The sequence below is a fragment of the Lampetra fluviatilis genome, chromosome 29 (assembly GCF_964198595.1).
Source record: "Lampetra fluviatilis chromosome 29, kcLamFluv1.1, whole genome shotgun sequence".
Lineage (NCBI taxonomy): Eukaryota > Metazoa > Chordata > Hyperoartia > Petromyzontiformes > Petromyzontidae > Lampetra > Lampetra fluviatilis.
In genome coordinates, this window is record NC_136303.1 from 11,887,694 (window position 1) to 11,909,578 (window position 21,885).

Consider the following 21,885-nt stretch of genomic DNA (forward strand, 5'->3'; position numbering starts at 1 on the left):
TCATCATCGTGTACAAATACTGCACTGGGTAAGGGCAGTTAAATGGCCAGGGCGGATGCGTGATGGCTGGATGTGTGACATGCGGCATTGGCGTAACATCTCGAGCAAAGCCGTCCCGAAGAGGAGTGAATGGTTATTGAGGACAGATATTGATAAGAGTTTACGGATGACAGAATGTGCCCAATGGAGATTGGCGTGAAGCAGTTCGCCCGCAGGGCACTTGGCCTGATCTGGGCTCGTCTGTCAGGCCTCCGTGTGTCACTCGATGTTTTTCGGACGCGATTTGACGTCGCGGACGTTTGCGTGTGCTTATTGAAGACAGTTTCTATTAAAGAGGGGAAGTTACATTCAATTACCGAACCTAAATAACACCTGGTAACACTAATAATCACTGTTCACAGGTGTCGCATATCGCCATACACACCACCACCACACCACCAGAGACAAAAGACAAAGATCCCCCATATAGCCTTAAAAAACTGTTGGGGCAAGTGCTGTTAGCGAGCACCTATGAAGGCCAGGACGGTACACAAGGGGGTGGGTGGCCAGCACCACGCCCGGCCACCTTTGTCTCCCTAGTGACAATCATTACACATCGCACCAGGTACTCATTTGAGGCTGAGTCGACATAGGGGAGGCCCAGGACTGGCTCAGATGATCGTCACCAGTGTTGGCCATCGGCGGGAATCGAACTCGGGTCGGTGGACGACATCGCGGCGCTCGCTCCCCGCCCCCTTCATGGGTCGCCGCCCCGGCAGGACGCGCGCGGTGCCCCGCTGGAGGCGATGGCGCTATGGCGCTATGGCATACACCACACGGGGCGAGTTTTCTTGAATCTCCGCTCCGCCGAGCAGCGTAATTGGGTTTACCGCAGTCAGTCGATCGGCAGGACCCGTGTGGTGGGGTAGAATGTGGGTACCCCCACCTCTTCCAAGCTGTTTTGCCAGTGTGGAAGTGTGTGTCAGCCAGCATACCCTCCTTGCCCTTCTGCCACCAGCGGTGTGAGCAAACACATTCAGGGCTGCACCTTTATCTTTGTATGTAATGTATGTTGAACTTCATTCGCAACGTACGTAGCCAGCCGTGCTAGTCGGAGGCTAGAAGGAGCGATGAAGTGGCAGGCAAGGAATGAAATGTCGCGTGTTTAGAGGAGGTGCTGTGTGGAATATTGAGAGGGTGGCGTGTATTATGTGGAACTTCTTTCGCACCGTACGTACCCAACCACGCTAGTCGGCGATGCGGTGTGCTATTTTCGCACGAGAAGCGAAAAAAAAACTGCTGCCCGGCAAAATCCTCGTTAACGTGCAGCGTCGCGTCGCTAACAAGGAGCGGTCTCGGCTGGGCCGCGGTGAGTGACAGCTGGTGACGGGGCACGCTGTCCCGCTCTCTCTCCCGCTCTCTCTCTTTTTTTACGATCAGAGGAAACAAGAATATGCTCGGTGTAGTCGGCACTTTGCTTCGTTCATCATTTCGTTTTTTTTATCAATGCAAGATTTCACAAAAGATGTCACGCTCTGCTCTCCTCCTTCTTACCCCTTCCCTTTCTCTCTACCCCCTCTCTCGACCCCCCCTCTCTCTCTACCCCCTCTCTCGACCCCCCCCTCTCTCTCTCTACCCCCTCTCTCCCTACTCTATGTCGATGTTCCCCCTGTTTTCTATGTATTATTTGTAAAAAAAAATCCGCTCTCTCTCCTGTCCTCTTTCCTGCTCTCTCTCCTGCTTTCTCTCTCCCACTCTCTCTCTCTCTTTTTTACGATCAGTGGAAACAAGAAGATGCTCGGTGTATTCGGCACTTTGTTTCGTTCATCATTTCGTATTTTTATTTTTATTATAACTTTGCTTTATGTAAACCCCTACCTCTCGCTCACTCTCTCGCCCACTCTCTCGCTCACTCTCTCGCCCTCTCTCGTTCTGCACGCAGCCCTTCTCGCAGTCCGACAGCCTCTCACGCTCACCGAAGTCACATAATTCACGTGACGTTTTCAGCATCGTAATCTTGATTCAGGCTACAGGAATCCAATGGGCTGTGGAGCTCTTTTTTCACAGATGCCCAGTAGGACATGTGTGAAACGGTGCGGGGGAAGCAAAACGCGAAATAAAGTCAAAAGGGTGGTTCCCCTGTAGAGATGTGAGCGTCAGTGCCATCTGCTGCTGCTTTACTTGGTCCAAATGTCTAAAGGCAACAGCAGGAGCAGCAGCATACCACTCTAAAGTGACCCAGTGAACCTGCACTCAATGAGTTACTGAGTACATGTGTAATGGTTTCAACTGAGTCACAGAAGTAGACTTTGAAGGCAACACATTTATTCAGTTCCAACACACGGGGTAACTTTCCCTTAGCAGAATAACACCCTAAGGTGGTGACCACCCGGCTAACTACACTAGTTACCACGTAACTGCTACTACGGACCCGGGACCAACAACATCTGCCCGGGTCCAACAACATCTGCCCGGGTTCACATGCTGGAAGACTCGTCGAATGGAGATCGTAGACGAAGGGTTTCTTTCCCGGGATGAACAACCCTGGTCCCTCTCGGGACTCGGCTTATATTCTCTGTGGGCGTGGCCAGAACCCTCGGGAAGGATTTGGGTCCCAATCACGTGACCCCCCCTAGCCCCCTCTTGGGGCCCCTTTGTCAACTTAACCGGTCACGTGTCCTCCCGGGTCAACCATAGTGCCATGGCCTCACGCAACTTTACCCTTCGGTCGGCACCCACACACCCCGTCCTGTAGGGCTGGCACGGCACTTACCGCCTGGTGCCATACAGCACTATCATCCAGCACACACCGTGCCCCTCTAGAGCCGGTACGACACCCACGACGTGGTGGCATCCAGCGATGTCTCACTACACATGCAAATGCCACGAACCGCACTCTTGTTGGCGGCCTCAACATACTGAAAGTTTCGCAGGATAAAAAAGCGCCGAATTTTTGGTAACTGTGCCGTGCGGAGCGATTCGGCGTCGGCGTGAGATCTGCGGAGGCAGTGGGTCGCGCGCACGTGAGAGGGCGAACGTCGTGGTGGGGAGTGTCGGAGTGGCGAGCGTCGTGGTGGCTAGCGTCGGGGTGGGGAGAATGTCAGGGTGGTGACCGTGTCGGGGTGGCGAGCGTTGCGGTGGACCCGGCCGCCACCCAGTCATCCCCCATTGCGTGATGACAAAGCGGTGGCGGCGCCGATTGTTGCAGATGTTCGTGGTTTCGAATCCAACAGGCCGCCCTGGTCGGTTAACACTGCCGATGTATTGTTGTCGTTATTATTAATAGTATTATTATGTCTTGTGGAATGCTTTCATGTCGTCTGCCGACTGAGTCGCCCTTGACAAAGAGCTTCTTGGCTCTACGGGCTTTACTCAGTGGGAAATGAGCTTCCGGCTGATTCTGGACTTCTGACTCTGACGAAGGGTCTCAACACGACGCTGGGACTGCTTGCTTCCCTGTGAACGTTAGCCACCCCGCGGCGTCATTCCAAGAAGGGGGTTAGCCACTGTGAGCCGGCGTTACGCTCCACATTTTTCCAAACTTAAAAATAACTCCTTAAATTACTTTTATGAGGTGATGCATATCTGCAATCTTGCCCCCCCCCCCCCAGCAGGAAAAACATTTGGCAGGACCCCACCTCAAAAATAAGTTTGATGCAGAGAGTGGGCAAAGGTAACCATTGTTATCCGTGCAGACAACACCTGTGCCCATGCAGTGCTTTATTTGTCACGGTGGCTCAATGTTAACCACCTCGCTAGGTATACAGGAGGTTATGGGTTCGATCCCGATCCTGACGCCTGTATATGTGGAGTTTGCGGTGTCTCTCTCCCCGTCTTCCCGTGGTCATGTGGATTTTTCTCCAGGTCCTCCGGTTTTTCACCTCGACATTTAAAATAAACATGCGTTTAGAGTATTTGGCTGCTATAAATTGCCACACAATAAGCCACTTCGTTGAGCTATCATTTGTGGCCAGGTGGCTTCTGAAAAAGAGCTGCATAGCTCAGTGGGCCTTACCTGGCAAAATAACATAAGTTTGGTTTAATTTACATCCTTTCAGTACATGTTTTATGTAAATGGTAAAGGCCCAGCGCTGCAAGTGCCTGTTCACACCGCAGCTCATGGAAGGGTCTCCACGAGGGGGAGCTCTAGCGAGCCCCTCTCGAGGATATTTGGCCTACTCTTCCAAGTTGGCCAGACTACTTGGAAGACGTGGGAGTACCCACTTTTTACCCCACTACATGCGACCTGCCAAACCACTAACTTGTGGTGTAGTTGTGACAGAGGCGGGGAGATTTATGAGATTTATTTCATCTGCCACGCCGGAAGATCAAACCAAAACCGTGAGCTTCTAAGCACAAGGACAGGGGACTAACCGTGACACCAAAGCAGCTTCCCAAGATGTTGATATTTTTTTTTATGCAGAGATTTAAAGCGTTCTTCTTTGACCCTTCTGTCTATTAACCTGCGAGTGTGCGTTTTCTAATCCGTGTGTTCCCCTTCTTGTCTCTCGATGGAATTCCGAGTGTGCAGCCTTCCGCTTAGCTCTGGTTAAATCACTCCACGTGTGATGCGAGAGTGTCGCTCAGCACGTGTGCCACCGCCTCGTTCATAGCGCTGCCGCGCTACGGACCCGGCGACCCGAGTTCAATTTGCGCTCACGGCCAACGTCAGTGACGATTATCTGAACTGGTCCTGGGCCTCCCTTAGCATCGATTCGGCCTCAAATGAGGACCTGGTGCAGCAGTGTGTAAACATCGCCACTCGGAAGACAGAGGCGGCTGGGCGTGGTGCTGTCCTCGCGTGCCATACCGGCCTTCATAGGTTCTTGCTAACAGCACTTGCTCCAACAGTCTGTTAAGGCTAGACAGGGGATCTTTGTCGCTGCTTGCTACACACGTAAGTCACTACTGTGTGCACGGCAGCATTACGCTTGTACACCCAGGAAGCCTCATCGAGTCTCAAGACACTTATTTAGGAGGGTCCTGCCAGGTTCTTGCACTAAGGAGCAATGTTACAGTCTAATCCCAATTTTGTACTTTGCAGGTAATTTGGCAGAATTTGGATGTCTGGCCAATACCAATTTTTTTTGTTAGCTAAGGGAGTAGATTCGAGAACCTGCAGGAAACCCGTGCAGTGCAGGGGGTAGAGAATGCGCAAACTCCACGCAGCAAGGGGCACCAAGTCGGGAGTCGAACCTGGTCACCTCTCGGTGCGAGAGGGCAACAACGACCCTCCGCCGCCCTCCCCCCGCTCACGGCGAACGCGTGGCTCGCGTCATGTTGTCGGGTGGCGCAGGGAGGAGCGGCGACGTGGGGAGGGGACGCCAGGTGGTGGCGCGCGCAGGTGACACAGTGATCCTGGGCTGTGACGTGAGCCACGGCGGACTGGGGAGGCCTCCTCCATACGTCATAGAGTGGTACAAGAACGAGATCCCCTTCCCGCTGCTCATCCAGTTCGGGTCGTACCCCCCGCGCATCGACCCCGCGTACGCAGGTACCGCCACCTCGACCACTTGCACGCTCGCACGCACAACATTTGCTCCTCCCCCCCTCTCTGCCCCGCTCCCGCTTCTGATGAACGGTTCTGTATACTTTTGAAATTGTGCCGCGATCAGTCGAAAGATAATCCACCTGAGCCGACTCGCGCGACGGGTGGAATTTATTGTTCAACGTAGATTTGTGTTTGCGCGATATTTCCGATATCTCGCATGACGCGGTTGTTTGTGCCCTGATTTCTCTTCGATTCATTGCTGTACTTGAATTCTTCTACTTTTATGTTTTGCTTTCGTCATTTTGATGGGCCAGGAAGACTCTTGCAAATGAGACCTCTCATCGTGGCCTCTTGAGGGAGCTCTCACCTGGTCACACAGAATCTACTCAGTCGCGTTCCTCGCCATCGCTTGAAGTCGATCCAAGCACTTTTGGACGCATGCGCCTAACCTTCGACGATGCGAGTTCAACCCCCGATGAAGCTCGGAGATCTGAATGGAGGTGCAAAAGAACTCGCAGACAAACACCGCCTTGTTGTGAAAGTCCCAAAGCAGAAGTTCCCTGGGTTTGATCTTCCAAGAAGCTCATGGTCCACCCTAAACTGCATCCATTGCACAAACCATGGCAGTAGATGCAGATACCTGATGCACAAATGGAAAATGGAAAACTCTCCAGTAGCAGTGCGCGACTGTGGTGGTCATCAAGAACAGACCTTACAGCGTCTAATGACGCAACGACCGATCCACAAATAAAAAAGAGACATCACAGCGATACACTCCAGTACTCCTGATGCGGTTGTCTGGCTTGACCACCTGAATGTGAGATTGTAGTTATTGCTCTGCATCTACACCAGCAGCCGTACGACAAGAAGACGAAGTCAGAATCAACTTGAAACGTGACCCCCCCCCCCCGCCCCCTTTGCGGATGGCAGAGACGCTCTGGGCGTGGATTCCGTGCCACTGCGCTCGGCATCACGGCCGTGGTGCACATCTCTCCGGCGTGCATCTCGATCGTACTGCCTGTCGTTAAGCGTGATGTCCGACGTTTCACTCGATGAGCTGGGAGCTTCTTCAGCAACTCATTTAAGAAGCGACACTCTCTCTCCCCCACCACCCCCTGACCCCTTCTGTTCCTTTACTTCTGTTCCTCTTCCCTCTATCAAATAATATAAGTAAAAAAAGGCTCCAATCTCTTCCTACCTGGAATACTCGGTGTGTATATATCTGAGAAAGCAAGCAGCGCCACGGTGGAGATGGAGCGATGAAATGAGGCCACGTGCCGGAGAGATGATTGATTGTCGCACCACATGCCCATGGGAAATGGTGACGATCTTGGGGGGGGTGCCTTTAATGCAGCAGTCGATTGATCATGGCTGACGACGATCACACACCGTGTGTGAGCTGCACTCACGTAGCATGGCTTAGACGCTGCAATTCTGCCTCGGTGTACTCCGAGTGTCGTCTCTGCGAATCGGGATGCACGTGGCATTTGTTATTCGCTGCTCAAGAGAGCTGCATTGTGGGGAAAATTCCAACATTGCTTCTCTGGCCCCTCCATCCTCCCACCCACGCGTCACACCCATCACGACCTCCTCGGCCAAATCACATCCTGAGTGCCTTCCCCATGGCAATCGATGCTGAACTTGGCGGGGTTGGCCGCTCCTCCGCACGCATTCTGTCGGTGAGGTCCAACTCCGCGACCTGTGCGGTCACGCGGCAACGTTACTCCCACCTCAAAACCCCCGCGCCCCTCTCCGCTATCTCCACGACGTGCACGCCGCCTCTCGTGAGGAAGGGAGGGAGGAGCGTCTCCTCGCCGGCGCACTGCCGCGGGCTCGCCCGCTTCCGCGAGGGCTCGGTGGCGCCGTGACAACGCGCGACGCCCACCCGACATCTGTGGGCATAGCAGCCGGTGTTACGTGACCCATGTGAAAGTCGCCCCGGCTAAACCAACGTCTCGTCTCTCTCTCCCCCAGTCCCGTGGCAGCTGTTCCCTCCTACGCGCGCAGACTCTGATTTACTCACAAAGCTTAAATGTCTTCTTCAACATTTTGGCAGCCATGCCACGCAGCCACCCTTCGTGGGGGGGTGGCATCCCCGTTCCCACCCCCTCTGTAGCTTCGTCTACTCGAAAATGTTGTCAGTGTTCGCTGAGATATTTCTTTTCCCACGTCTCAGCGGTTCAGTAGAATTATTAAGTTATTCCGTAGCTATTAGCATGCCTAAATTGTCTCCAAAGAGCCGCCCAAACTGTCTCCATCCGATGGACGTTCTGCAGCTGCCAAGTCTTAATGGGTTCAACTCGATTTCCACAATCTGCCCTTGTCACTAATTCCATTGACTCTTCAGGAATATTTTGGTTCCTGTTCTTGTAAAGGCGTCCCTCTAGCCGCTCCTGTCGGGAAGCTGCCGTGGTTGTGATGGCGAGCAGCGTTGGACGCAAGCCAGACGTCTCCGGTTCAAGCAACGAGGCAAGTTTATTAAAACCTCACTCCTCCGCCTCTTATCCACACCAGCAGTCGACAGCCAATCGGTTCACCGCAAATTTGTCGACCGACAGGTCACGTGGTGTGGGGGGAAGTAAATTCCGTTTCTTCCGAGATGTCTGACCGGCGTAGAAGAGTAGGCCAAATACCCTCCGGAGATGGGTTCTCTAGAGCTCCCTCTCGTGGAGGCCCTTCTGCCAGCAGTGGCGCAAGCAGGCAATTGCAGGGCTGCACCTTTACCTTTTCACCTTCACGTGCTTCTGATAACGTGCATTGTATGTGCATCGTAAATAGTTCCGTTCGCGCTGAAATAATGAAATTCTACCTTCGTAAATCTTATATATAAATGTGCACGGAACTCTTAAAACCGAGGTTATCACGAGTGAATCGATCCACATTTAATACGGGTTGACCCCACATGAGATTATCGTGATTTTCTGAATGCGTGTGGCTGTCCGTTAGCCAGAGTTGACTGAAGGGGCTTATACTGTAAGCCACGCGTGTTTTTGAACATCCTGGCGTGTGGTTTCCGAGGCGCGTGCCATCACTGATCAACTGGAGCTGCAGCCGACGCAAGCCCCGCGGTGCTGCGTGATGGCCATCTCCCCCAGCCCGACCACTCGGAGCTGTGTTGAGCAGCGAGAAGCCCTCGCTGCTTCCCCTTCTTGGTGGGGGGTGGGGGGGGGAGGAGGACACCCGTGAGGAGCGGAGGTTGCGTCGGTGACGCCTCCGTGGGGGGAGAGGACGCGAAGACCGCTGTGGAGTTTTACATGGAGCTCCGAGTGGGAGAGGATTCCTGGATGTGGTGCACGTGGAGGCTGATGCTTACATGGATTACCATCGGACCTTGCTTTTGATCTCTCGGGCTTAGCTTTATAAGCGGATTTCAACGCCGCTTCGTTCCGAACAAGAACGCTCGACATTTGTGATGAAACACGTCGCCGGTCCTGCGGCTCTTCCTCTGAGGAGAGCGCACAAGTCCGTGCGAGCGAGGGGAGCTCAATCCGAGACAATTTTCGTGACACAGTCGGCACCTTCAGTAATCTCCCATCGCGCAATGCGCCCTACGCTCGGCTCTGCTATCTCGCTCCAGTGCCATATGAAACCGACAAGTTGATTTTGCTGTATGAGCAAGGGCTGGGGTCAATGGGACTCGTTTGAAACCAAAGGAAACACTTCAATCGTCTGGAGCGGCACTCTCACGCACGACCGGACTCACTCGGGCACAAAGACTAACGCAGTGTCATGATACAAGCTGTAAACGTCAATTCTCACAGCTTCTCGCACCTGCTGTCAAGCTTAGCACCGCTAACGTCGCACTGCAGGGCCCCGCGGCCGTGGTGCGTGGCGGTGGTGGCGGTGGTGGCGGTGGTGGCGGTGGTGGCGGTGGTGGCGGTGGTGGCGGTGGTGGCGGTGCCGCACCCGGCCGATGATCCAGCACTGTGGAGGCGGCGACGGTTGGTGGATCGCACACGGATGGTTGTGAGAACTCCCTTCACGTGGGTGTCAAGAAGGATCCATACCCCGGGTTGCCAGGAGAATGCAGTTTAGCAGAGTGCGGACGAATGTCATCTGCCCCTTCTGTAGGGTAAGGGATAGATCGTTGCCCCCTCGTACGCGTGGGTTTTCTCCGGGTGCTCCGGTTTCCACCCACTTGTATTATAATAATAATAAGCACTAATTAATTAACGCATCTTAATATATGGAGGACTGCAGAACTTGGGCAATCGCTGGCAGCACCGACTCACCGGCTGGCTACCACCCTCTGGCTCGTCTGTGGTTCCTCGGCGACAGCAAGAGATGCAATTTGCAAGACTGATGGCGCTACGTGAAACGGAAAATCTTAATAATAACAATAGCAAACCGAAATTGGTGAAGATTTTGGCGCTTTATGTATTTCTTCTTCCATGTGTCTCAACCAGGGCAGCCGTGGGAGATGAGCGAGGCAGCAATTGAGCCCGACCCATTTGCTGGGTCGGGTCCGAGCATCTCCCCCCCCCCCCGTCTCGAGCATCTCCCCCCCCCCTCGTCTTGAGCTCCTCTCCACCCACGCCACCGCTGCTGCTGTGGGGGCACCTCCCAGGAACTGACCTGTGTAGATGCCTCGCCGTGGGGCACTGGAGTAGCGGGGGGGGGGGGAAAGCTCGGCAGGAGAAACGTTCACTCCATCCCTCCATCCCTCCATCCCTCCTCCATCCCTCCCTCCATCCCCTCCTCTCCCTCCACCCACCGACTGCCCCCCTCAGCATCGACGCTCGGGTGTTGGCGGCACTGCGTTCCGCGTCCAAGCAGCGGCGCGGTGGCGTGCCGAGCCCACTGACTGTCACACGCGGGGGGGGGGGGGAGTTTCTAAGATTGTCGGTGTGCGTGCGTTCGGTGTCGGCGGGGGCAGATCTCCACGCTTCCCAGGACAATGGGGGGCGGGGGGAGAGGTGCGGTCCCGAAAATGTCACGCTTTTTAAACGGTGCCGTACATTTAAAGCAATAGCATCCAATAATATTCATTCTTCTCTGGTCAACACCAATCATACAATCCATGTCCTGGGTCTCAAGGGGGGAAGAGTGCGGTTCTCCCCCACCGTCGCCCTCCCCCCCTCGCCCGCCCCCCCGTCACGTCAGGCGTGTGGACCGCCGACGCAGCCCGCATGCCGTGTGCCCCACGTGCAGCACACATCTAGATAGAACACTTTGACGTCTGGCAAAGCTGCAGCCCTGCAAGTGCCAGCTGACGCCCCTCCAAGCGGAATGACCTCCAACTCGAGGCAGCTCTCGACAGCCACTCGAGTGAGTATTTGGTCTATTCCTCCTCACGCTGGGCAGACGTCTTGGAGGAGGTTGAAGTGCCCACATTTTACCCCACTGCACACGACCTGCGAATCATAGATTAATTCTGGTGTCAGCCCATCAGCCTTCAGCTTCTGAAGTCTGATGGAATCGGGCGCTTTCCGACTGATTTACTCATTGGCCTAGATTTCACCACCACCACCACGATCGTCATCCATCAAGGCCAATCCACTGGCAACCCCAAGGCTTCCCCATAATAATCTACCTGGACCTTGCGCGCCAACTGATTTCATCGCTCCATGTCTTCAGTTGACGTCCTTGCGGTACGAATTACATTCGTCTGGTTCACTCCCCACAAACGGTTCAGGTCGGGACACCGGGCATGTGAAAACGTCATGACGACTTATCTCACTCTTGTTATTGTGTGGTGTCGGTCCCCGTGCACACCATGGCCCATCAAATCAATTGAAAATTCGAAGAAAGAAAAAAAGAAAAAGCATTTTCATAGTCGTGAGCGTTTGTGTTTCCCAAACAAATTCACGATGTCATCTCAAATGCGTGCACAACGTATGGGAGTGGGAATGCGAGAGAGCCGGAGATGTGAGCGTGAACGGCCTGAAGTCGCGATGATTTGTGATCATGCGGCGAATGCCTCAGCGAAGGGGGCGGGGGGATTGAATCACGACTTCTCGTCACAGAAGATTCTGGAATTACGGCCGCCGCCCTCCTCGGGAAAGTTTTCATCCTCTCGTTCACACAACACAACACTTGGATTTATTATTCATGAAGCCGGAGCCTCTTATATAAGTGATATTTATCAGCAGGGTACTTTGGCTGACAAACAGAGCCGGTTCTAAAGTGAGGTGGGAAGGGCGGCGCGAGTTTGATTTAGAAATAACATCCCAGGCAGCAGCTAATTTTAAAGTAGGCCGCCATGGTGGCTAGGAGATGTTAACTACCTCGCCGGGCATACAGGAGCTCGTCGGTTCGATGCTGACCCTGACGCCTGCTGTATATTTGGAGTTTGCATGTCTCTCACCCCGTGGTCACGTGGATCTTTCTCCGAGTCATTTGGCTTTTCCTCCAAATTTAAATCATGCATTAAGATTATTTGGCTGCTATAAATTTCCACATGATAAGCTACTTTGTTGGGCTATCATTTGTGATAGCCAGGTCACTTCTGAAAAAGAGCTACATAGCTCAGTGGTAAAATAACAAATAGTTTACAGTTTAAATTTCGAGGCAGTATTTTCTGCAGCTGCCACATTGGCCGATGCGGCGCCACGCGTGCTCGCGCCAGAGTTGCGTCAATCATACAGAGGACTCCCACGACGCGGTGTGTGAGTTACATTCTTGTGTAAAATATCACAAAAAAAAGATTTGGCCAGTGTGGAAGAGTAGGCCAAATACCCCCACGTGGGGCCCTCTAAAGCGCCCTCTAGTTGAGGCCCTTCGCGTGCGTGAGCAAGGAACTGCAGGGCTGCACATTTACCTCTTATTTTATGTTTTAATAACTATTTTTATTTTACCAGGTAAGGTCCACTGAGCTATATAGCTCTTTATCAGAAGCGACCTGGCCACAAACGATAGCTCAACGAAGTGACTTATAATGTGGATATTTATATCAGCCAAATACTCTAAATGCATGATTACAATTTTTGAGGGAAAAACTGGAGGACCCGGAGAAAAATTCACGCGACCACGGGGAGAACAAGCAAACTCCAAATATACAGGCATCCGGGTTAGGACTGAACCCATTAACTCCTGTACACCAGGCGAAGTAGTTAACATCTTGCTACCCTGGCACCCTATTTATTATCAGCATGGAGCTGACCAGCCTCCGAGTACAAGGGAAGAAGCACAGAGAAGTCTTGTGACTGGCAGTTTGTTGAGCGAGTGAGTGGCCGGGAGAGTAGGTGGGCGAGTTGTTGTGACCCACAGTATAGCAGTGCGGATTGCATGAAACGGCTAGTCTCGTAGACTGAGTCCTCAACACGGGTGTAGGAATCGATGGGCGAAGTTCACGGTGGTAGCAACGATAGAGGAACAATAAGGAGGAGCTGGCGTCCGACCGTGGATGATGGAGCGAGTGGCCGTGTTGCGCGTGTGCAGGGAGGGTGAGCCTCTACGAGATGGGCTCTCTGCGCATGGAGACGGTGCAAGCCGAGGACTCGGGCTGGTACGAGTGTAACGTGCTCTTCCTGGACAAGCAGTACGACCCCTTCGCCAACGGAACTCGCACCTACCTGGCCGTGCGTGGTACGCTCCGGTATCCCCCCACCCCCGCTCCTCCTCTTGGGCCAGGTCTGACGGGCGTGGTGGTGATGCAGCCGTCTCGCAGGGTGGTGGCTCGGTATGCCACGCGCTTTGGGAATGTGAGACTTTATTTTGGAGTGGAGGAAGCTGACGAGCCTACGAAGCTCTCAGTTGCAGATGTCCAGTAGGGGCGGCGGTGGTTACAATAAGCAACAAATGGTACAGAAGACGATAGGAGTGCAAAGTATAGAATTGGTAAGTCACGAAAAATAAATAAAGTATATAAGTGTAAATTGAAGAAGTACATACATTATCTTTGGGACTGGTGTAGGCCAATCCGTATTATATTATCAGAACATGTTTGTTTGCATGTTTTGCCACAAGTTCGTGTGGTTCATGTAGTCTTGATTCCTTGCGAAAGGTTTTTATTTGGTGTTTGAACATCTTAACACATCTAAAGTATAGGTTTTTTGTATTAGATCACGTAAATATAAATATGTCGTTAAACCCACCACCACCCAACACAGCCAATTAGTAAGGTTTGTCACGTAAACAGAAAATGCCAATTCATTATTAGTACAGCACACCGGTATGTTGGAGAGCAAATCCTGTTTTATTTCCAGCAAGAGTAAAACCTATTCTTATTTTTCACAATTACTTACATTCCTGCCGATGTTTTAACACATTATATGCAAGCTTGGGCAAGGCAACAAAAACAGTCCCAAACCACGCCGAGACAAACAGGCGCCTACGTTAGGTCAACAGTGGTTGTCTTATGGGCCCAACTCGGCCCCGTCATAGAAATGTCGAATTGCCAACACCGGCCTAGAACTGTGAAATGGGAGATGAGCACGGCCTCCATGCTCAGTGAATAATTTCAGCAGCGAATAATTTCAGCAACGAATCACATTCGCTGTCGACTGCGGTGTTGTGCAGGTATCACGCCACGTTGGGGAGTCATGAAACCAGTAGTACGTTTTGGTATTTGCGCAACTATTATGTTCTAGCACAAGGCGATCACAAAGGATGCTGCGATGTTTCGCAGGCACCTGTCCACAAGTGCTTTTACATGGGAGAGCGTGTGACGTTGCTTAGTGGCTTTGACCCAATTTACTCTCAACTCAACACGCTCATTCGGTGACACTGCCTGAAAAGGGGAACGTACGGAATCGGCAACGTTTCGGGAAACGGCCCTTCTATAAAAAGCACGAGGTAAAAAAATTACCCGTCTAGGTAATTTGTGTAATTTGTGAAATTACGCATCTAGGTAAACGGTGTATGAATTTGCTAATTTTGTGTGCCCACTTGATAAAGGTAATGGTGGGTTTGTTTTGGCCGATTGATTCAAGTGGAATTTTTTTATTCCCCCCCCCCACCCTCAAAATAGTCGCTGGACTGTGTAGAAATACGAGTGACGCAGATATCGCACAGGTAAAGGTGCAACCGTTTGCTCACAGCACTGTTGGAGGATGAGCTCAATGGAGTCCTCCGAGAGGGTATTGGACAAACTCGTCCACACGCCATTCCTAAATCCCTCCGCCACCGCCCGCCCAGCTGTGTTATTGTGGTGCGGGTAACGTGTGGCTACTCCCGCCTCTTCCAAGAAGTCTGGCCGGCGTAAAAGAGTAGGCCAAATACCCTCTAATGCCCTCTAGTAGGGGCTCTTTACAGCTCCATTTAGTAGAGGGCCCTTCCATCAGTAGTGGCGTTGAGTAGGGCAATGCGGGGGCAACACCTTTGCCTTTTACACACATTGTAGAGGCCCCACATGTTTAAGACGTACGTGCCCTGAGCAATGCTCTTCCCCCCAGGCCACAGTACGCATGGTGAGGTCTCTCAATTGGGGTCCTCACCGCTAATTGTCACGGCTACAGCTGCTTGTCATGTATCCCTTTCCCCCCCCACCCGCCCCCCGATCGGGGGATTTTCAAGTTTCTTCTTTCGTCATTGTCATCATCATCTGAGACGATGGATTCTTCACGCTGATGCCCCCCCCGCACCCCCCCACTCCCCCGCAGTTGAGCGTGCGTCGCCTGCCCACTCGCCAGAGCCCTGGGAGAGCTGGGGGTTTTTTGTGTGTGGGGAAAAAAGTTCACGCATTTGCGTCGACCTTTCGTAGTGTGTGGAGCGCAGCGTCTCGGTCCTTCCCTTTGGGACGAAGAGGAATCCTCCAGAGAGCCCTTGGCTATGCCGGGAGTCCCTCAGTCGTTTGGCTGGCAAACAGAGTCCATTCATTTTCACGATCACTAAAACCTGGATTCATAAAGTTGATGTGGTGAAATGGCTTTTGTTTGCTTGTTCTTTTATTCAAGGAATCCGGCCGGGTCGCAATGCGGTAGAACATTTTACTTAATACAGAATTTGTATATATTTTACTATATTATACCAGGTCAGGCCCACTGAGCTACATAGCTCTTTTTCTGCAGCGACCTCGCCACATGATAGCTTAATGAAGTGGGTTATCCCATGGAAATGTATAGCAACCGCATGCTCTCAACGTATTATTATTTTAAATATGGAGGGGATAAATATATTTGACCACGGGAAGAGAGAGAGACGCAAACCCCAAATATACAGGCATCAGGGTCTGGGTTGAACCCATGACCTCCTGCATACCAGGCAAGGGAATTAACATCTGGCTACTGTGGCACCCTCCTGATTATGGGGTGGGGGGGGAATTAACGAGCGAGGTTCACAACAACCGTTGTAGTAGCAATAGAAAAATGACGAGGAGACGCGATTGACCGCCGACGTTTGCGTTGTTTGGTCCGGCAGCTCCACCCCGGTTCCGGGACACTCCACCGCCCTACATGGAGGTGCGGCAGGGCTCGGAGGTGACGCTGGCGTGCAGCGCCTACGGACGCCCCGAGCCCATCGTGGGGTGGCGCAAGGACGGCCGCCGCCTGCCCAATGGCGCCAAGTACCAGGTGCGGGTACCGAGCACCATAACCGCCACCACCACCGCCCAGTATCAGCAGCAGCAGCAGCAACTACCCCCCAACGCAACTGGCCAGTGATTCGTCTAGGCCTGAATTGTTTTGTGAGTTTTATGGATAGGCGTGCTGTGCAATCTAGTGGTAGTACCTTCTGCCATTAATTCCTACACCAAGCCGGCTAAGCAGCGTTGCAGAGTGAGGAGTGAGGAATGAAACCCTGGCCACAAGTGCCGTTGAGCTGCAGCATGGACCACGGCCGTACCGCGGGACGTTGCCACGTGGTGTACCTCATGGTCACTTCTCACACCAGACTCACTTCGGTTCTGTCTCCCAGCACGACAGTTGAACCAGCAGCGCAAAATTTTGCAATCCCCTCACCTCTGTCCACCCAGTAGTGTAAATGGGGTGCGCTACAGCGAGCCGATTTGTGGGTTGCATGTGTAGTGAGGTAAAGTGTGGGTACTCCCACTTTCTCGAGGAAGTCTCTGGAGCTTCTAGTGGAAGCCCTTCAGCCAGCCCCCATCTTGGTGGGCCACTCGTCTGTCCACTCCACCATCTTAGTGGGCCACTGGCCTGTCCACTCCACCATCTTAGTGGGCCACTAGCTTGTCCACTGCACCATCTTAGTGGGCCACTCGCCTGTCCACTCCACCATCTTAGTGGGCCACTCGCCTGTCCACTGCACCATCTCAGTGGGCCACTCGCCTGTCCACTGCACCATCTTAGTGGGCCACTAGCCTGTCCACTGCACCATCTTAGTGGGCCACTCGCCTGTCCACTGCACCATCTTAGTGGGCCACTAGCCTGTCCACTGCACCATCTCAGTGGGCCACTCGCCTGTCCACTGCACCATCTCAGTGGGCCACTGGCCTGTCCACTCCACCATCTTAGTGGGCCACTGGCCTGTCCACTCCACCATCTTAGTGGGCCACTGGCCTGTCCACTTTACCATCTTAGTGGACCACTAGCCTGTCCATTGCACCATCTTAGTGGGCCACTAGCCTGTCCACTCCACCATCTTAGTGGGCCACTGGCCTGTCCACTGCACCATCTTAGTGGGCCACTCGCCTGTCCACTCCACCATCTTAGTGTGCCACTGGCCTGTCCACTTTACCATCTTAGTGGGCCACTGGCCTGTCCACTGCACCATCTCAGTGGGCCACTGGCCTGTCCACTTTACCATCTTAGTGGGCCACTAGCCTGTCCACTCCACCATCTTAGTGGGCCACTGGCCTGTCCACTGCACCATCTTAGTGGGCCACTGGCCTGTTCACTGCACCATCTTAGTGGGCCACTAGCCTGTCCACTGCACCATCTTAGTGGGCCACTGGCCTGTCCACTGCACCATCTTAGTGGGCCACTGGCCTGTCCACTCCACCATCTCAGTGGGCCACTGGCCTGTTCACTGCACCGTCTTAGTGGGCCACTGGCCTGTCCACTCCACCATCTCAGTGGGCCACTGGCCGGTTCACTGCACCATCTTAGTGGGCCACTGGCCTGTCCACTCCACCATCTCAGTGGGCCACTGGCCTGTTCACTGCACCATCTTAGTGGGCCACTGGCCTGTTCACTGCACCATCTTAGTGGGCCACTGGCCTGTCCACTGCACCATCTCAGTGGGCCACTGGCCTGTCCACTGCACCATCTTAGTGGGCCACTAGCCTGTTCACTGCACCATCTCAGTGGGCCACTCGCCTGTTCACTGCACCATCTCAGTGGGCCACTCGCCTGTCCACTGCACCATCTTAGTTGGCCACTAGCCTGTCCACTCCACCATCTTAGTGGGCCACTGGCCTGTCCACTCCACCATCTTAGTGGGCCACTAGCCTGTCCACTCGACCATCTTAGTTGGCCACTCGCCTGTCCACTGCACCATCTTAGTGAGCCACTCGCCTGTCCACTGCACCATCTTAGTGGGCCACTGGCCTGTCCACTGCACCATCTTAGTGGGCCACTAGCCTGTCCACTCCACCATCTCAATGGGCCACTAGCCTGTTCACTCCACCATCTTAGTGGGCCACTCGCCTGTCCACTCCACCATCTTAGTGGGCCACTCGCCTGTCCACTGCACCATCTTAGTGGGCAACTAGCCTGTCCACTGCACCATCTCAGTGGGCCACTAGCCTGTTCACTCCACCATCTTAGTGGGCCACTCGCCTGTCTACTGCACCATCTCAGTGGGCCACTAGCCTGTCCACTGCACCATCTCAGTGGGCCACTCGCCTGTCCACTGCACCATCTCAGTGGGCCACTCGCCTGTCCACTGCACCATCTCAGTGGGCCACTGGCCTGTCCACTCCACCATCTTAGTGGGCCACTGGCCTGTCCACTCCACCATCTTAGTGGGCCACTGGCCTGTCCACTTTACCATCTTAGTGGACCACTTGCCTGTCCATTGCACCATCTTAGTGGGCCACTAGCCTGTCCACTCCACCATCTTAGTTGGCCACTCGCCTGTCCACTGCACCATCTTAGTGAGCCACTCGCCTCTCCACTGCACCATCTTAGTGGGCCACTGGCCTGTCCACTGCACCATCTTAGTGGGCCACTAGCCTGTCCACTCCACCATCTCAATGGGCCACTAGCCTGTTCACTCCACCATCTTAGTGGGCCACTCGCCTGTCCACTCCACCATCTTAGTGGGCCACTCGCCTGTCCACTGCACCATCTTAGTGGGCCACTAGCCTGTCCACTCCACCATCTCAATGGGCCACTAGCCTGTTCACTCCACCATCTTAGTGGGCCACTCGCCTGTCCACTCCACCATCTTAGTGGGCCACTCGCCTGTCCACTGCACCATCTTAGTGGGCCACTCGCCTGTCCACTGCACCATCTCAGTGGGCCACTAGCCTGTCCACTGCACCATCTCAGTGGGCCACTCGCCTGTCCACTGCACCATCTCAGTGGGCCACTCGCCTGTCCACTGCACCATCTCAGTGGGCCACTGGCCTGTCCACTCCACCATCTTAGTGGGCCACTGGCCTGTCCACTCCACCATCTTAGTGGGCCACTGGCCTGTCCACTTTACCATCTTAGTGGACCACTAGCCTGTCCATTGCACCATCTTAGTGGGCCACTGGCCTGTCCACTGCACCATCTCAGTGGGCCACTGGCCTGTCCACTTTACCATCTCACATGTTTAAGGGAAAATAATTTATTAAAAGCCCTCTCTACACTCTGACATTTTTCTAATAATAACTGCCACTGGGTTTCCAATTTGCTTTTCTGCCTGAATAACTGCAGTTTGCTCAAGTGTAAAATCGATTAGACGCACAAAAAATTTGTACTGCTTTAAATATTTTCGTGTGGCTGAAGCACCAGCACCGCGTGTCGGGCTGTCTTAACTCAATTAGCAGAGCCCAGTGCGTTGAGGGCGCTGTGAGCGAGATTCCAGGCAGGTGGCTGAGCGGTAATAATAGCTTGTTTTCGATGGGGGACCTGGTTACGCCATAGAAACCTGGTTGCAGCAAAAAACGCGGACATAACCAAGCCACAGACAACTGCACGGGGCCAGCCAGCACGAAGAATACAGCAAGGCTGGAAGAATGCACCTCCGATTAGCACGGTTGACTATGTATGGGGTGAAAGAAGTTCAACATACAAATGTACACCGAGTATTGGGTGCAAAACAAATGAGAAGTGAAAGAGTTGAAATCCTGGCTGGGGAGGTTGGCTTGGCCCATCATTCATCTGCTTTGTGGAGAAGTCAACAGTGCTTGTTCTATTTAGAGGCTCCCCCCCCCTGTCATATGGACGTGGAATTTCCACCACTGGCTCAGGGCCATAAGTAAGAGATGAGCGCCGATGCCTCGATGCTTATGAGAACAGTAACTCACTCTGACTTTTCTCTGACTTGCTGTTATTTCACTCTTCATTTGTATTCTGTGGTTATTTCGGTAAAGTCACGTAGATACAAAAAAATGAAAATAAAGTGAATAAAAAAATTATTAACATATCACGACGTTTCGATCGCAACACAAGCAATCGTCATCAGAAGAAAAAAGAGGGGGAAAGCTGCTGAGGCAGGCTGTTTATAATGTTAATGTAGGAGAGATCTCATACACCGGCAGTTGGTCTACACCAATCAAAGCATTGCACCTCGCTCCACACACCCACACTGCTGACGGTGGAGGTGGACAAGAAAACACAAATCAAGTCATGACCCAAAGTGGTTGATGACATCTTTCCAATGATTGCTGAGCTTAAAACCGTTGTCTCGGTTGAAATTGTGTCTGTGTCTGTATATATGGATGGCTTCGTGAACGAATCTTTGTTGATAGCCAGTCGGCTTGCACAGTACCATCGTCTTAGAGAAATCAATTAAATGTGAGCCAGCCCCATTAAAGTAATAATCAGCCATGGCAGAAGTATTGGTCCTGCCGTGTTTCAGATCTGCCTTATGACCTGGAACAAGACCTGGATCTTGTTTTTGTTCAGGATTTGGAAAGATCCAGGTCCGATTTAACACTGCATAAAATTCGTGACCTGATCCCATCTGTGAAGGATAAGATTCCTGACATGCAATATCTAGTTGTCTACAAACTAAGCTGTATTTGCGGCAGTTACATTGGGGAAACCAAGCGAAAATGTCTAGGACCGTGTTCGTGAACACCTGGCAGATCTGAAACACGGCAGGACCAATACTTCTGTCGTGGCTGATTATTACTTTAATGCAGCTTGTTGACGTGAAATTGATTTCTCTAAGACGATGGTACTTTGCAAGCCGACTGGCTATCAACAAAGATTCGTTCACGAAGCCATCCATATATACAGACACAGACACAATTTCAACCGATATTACGGTTTTAAGCTCAGCAATCATTGGAAAGATGTCATCAAGCACTTTTGGTCATGACTTGATTTGTGTTTTCTTGTCCACCTCCACCGTCAGCAGTGTGGGTGTGGGGAGCGAGGTGCAATGCTTTGATTGGTGTAGACCTACTGCTGGTGTCGGAAACCTCTCCTACATTAACATTAGCTGCCCCGCCCATCTGTAAACCTTGATAAAGATCCTGCCTCAGCAGCTTCCCCCCTCTTTTCTCCTGATGACGATTGCTTGTGTTTGCGATCGAAACGTCGTGATATTTTTATTCTTTTTGATTCACTTTATTTTTATCATGTTATTTTTTTTATCTACGTGGCTTTACCGAACGAACCATAGAATATGAATTACTGCAGTCACGAGAGTTTTAAGTCAAAATTAGTTCATTTGTACCAAAGTAGATTTTCGTTTATCCTCCGGGTCGATGTAAACGTTTTCACTGAAATCTTCGTGCGATGCTCAGATTTGGCACAATGCACGACCGTCACGGGGTGGCGACGTGGAAACGTAACCACGTGCGAGCCACGCACTTCACGTTGAGTATAAATCAGTGTCAGATTTGAACACCGCTGTCAGGCAGACTTAGCCCTTGAGTTCCGATGCTGACTGCTGCTTGTGTGCGTGTGTGTGTGCGCTGACGGAAGTTGTTGACTGGGGCGGGGGGGGGGGAATCATTCACGGCTACGCTCGGCTTAGAGAGAGAGGCAACTTCACCTCGATTAATTTCAGTGTCTAGGAATGCGTCACATCGCCAAGCTGAAACTCTGCGCTTACTTGGCCGAAATTAGATTCCCCGCATTAATTTCACTCGTCACTTGTCAATGCGAAAGCAAGGTGGAGGGTAAAGCGCAGCCCTGCAATTGGTCGCTGGCGCCACCACTGATGGAACGGTCTGCACGCAGTGGAGCACTAGAGAGCCCTTCTGGAGGGTAGTTAGGCCTACGTTTCCACGCTGGCCCGACGTCCTGTAAAAGTGCAGGTGATGCTCACACTTGACCTCACCACACGCGACCTGTCAATCGACCTTCACCGGAGCTGCACCCATTCGCGCTGCAGGATGGACAGAGATGGTGGGGGAGGGGGGTTGCGGGGCAGGGATTTCAGAAACTTTGCATTGTTCCAACCGCCGTGTC

General features: G+C 52.7%; 1 protein-coding gene across 7 annotated transcripts in view; it reads left to right on the plus strand.

Annotated features, from left to right (window-relative positions):
- IGSF9B (immunoglobulin superfamily member 9B) overlaps positions 1-21,885 on the plus strand; it is a 172,417-nt gene that overhangs the window by 86,833 nt on the left and 63,699 nt on the right. For 6 of the 7 annotated variants that reach the window (XR_013639436.1, XR_013639435.1, XR_013639437.1 and 3 more), the window contains exons 2-4: positions 5,276-5,473; positions 12,851-12,997; positions 15,770-15,921. Coding sequence is in view for 2 of the 7 variants with exons in the window: in XM_078870144.1 (XP_078726270.1) it covers positions 5,276-5,473; positions 12,851-12,997; positions 15,770-15,921 (497 nt within the window). In the remaining 5 variants the exon portion in view is untranslated. Of the gene's footprint in view, positions 1-3,491; positions 3,653-5,275; positions 5,474-12,850; positions 12,998-15,769; positions 15,922-21,885 lie in introns of those variants that run through there. The other variant, XR_013639439.1, reaches the window with a different exon arrangement.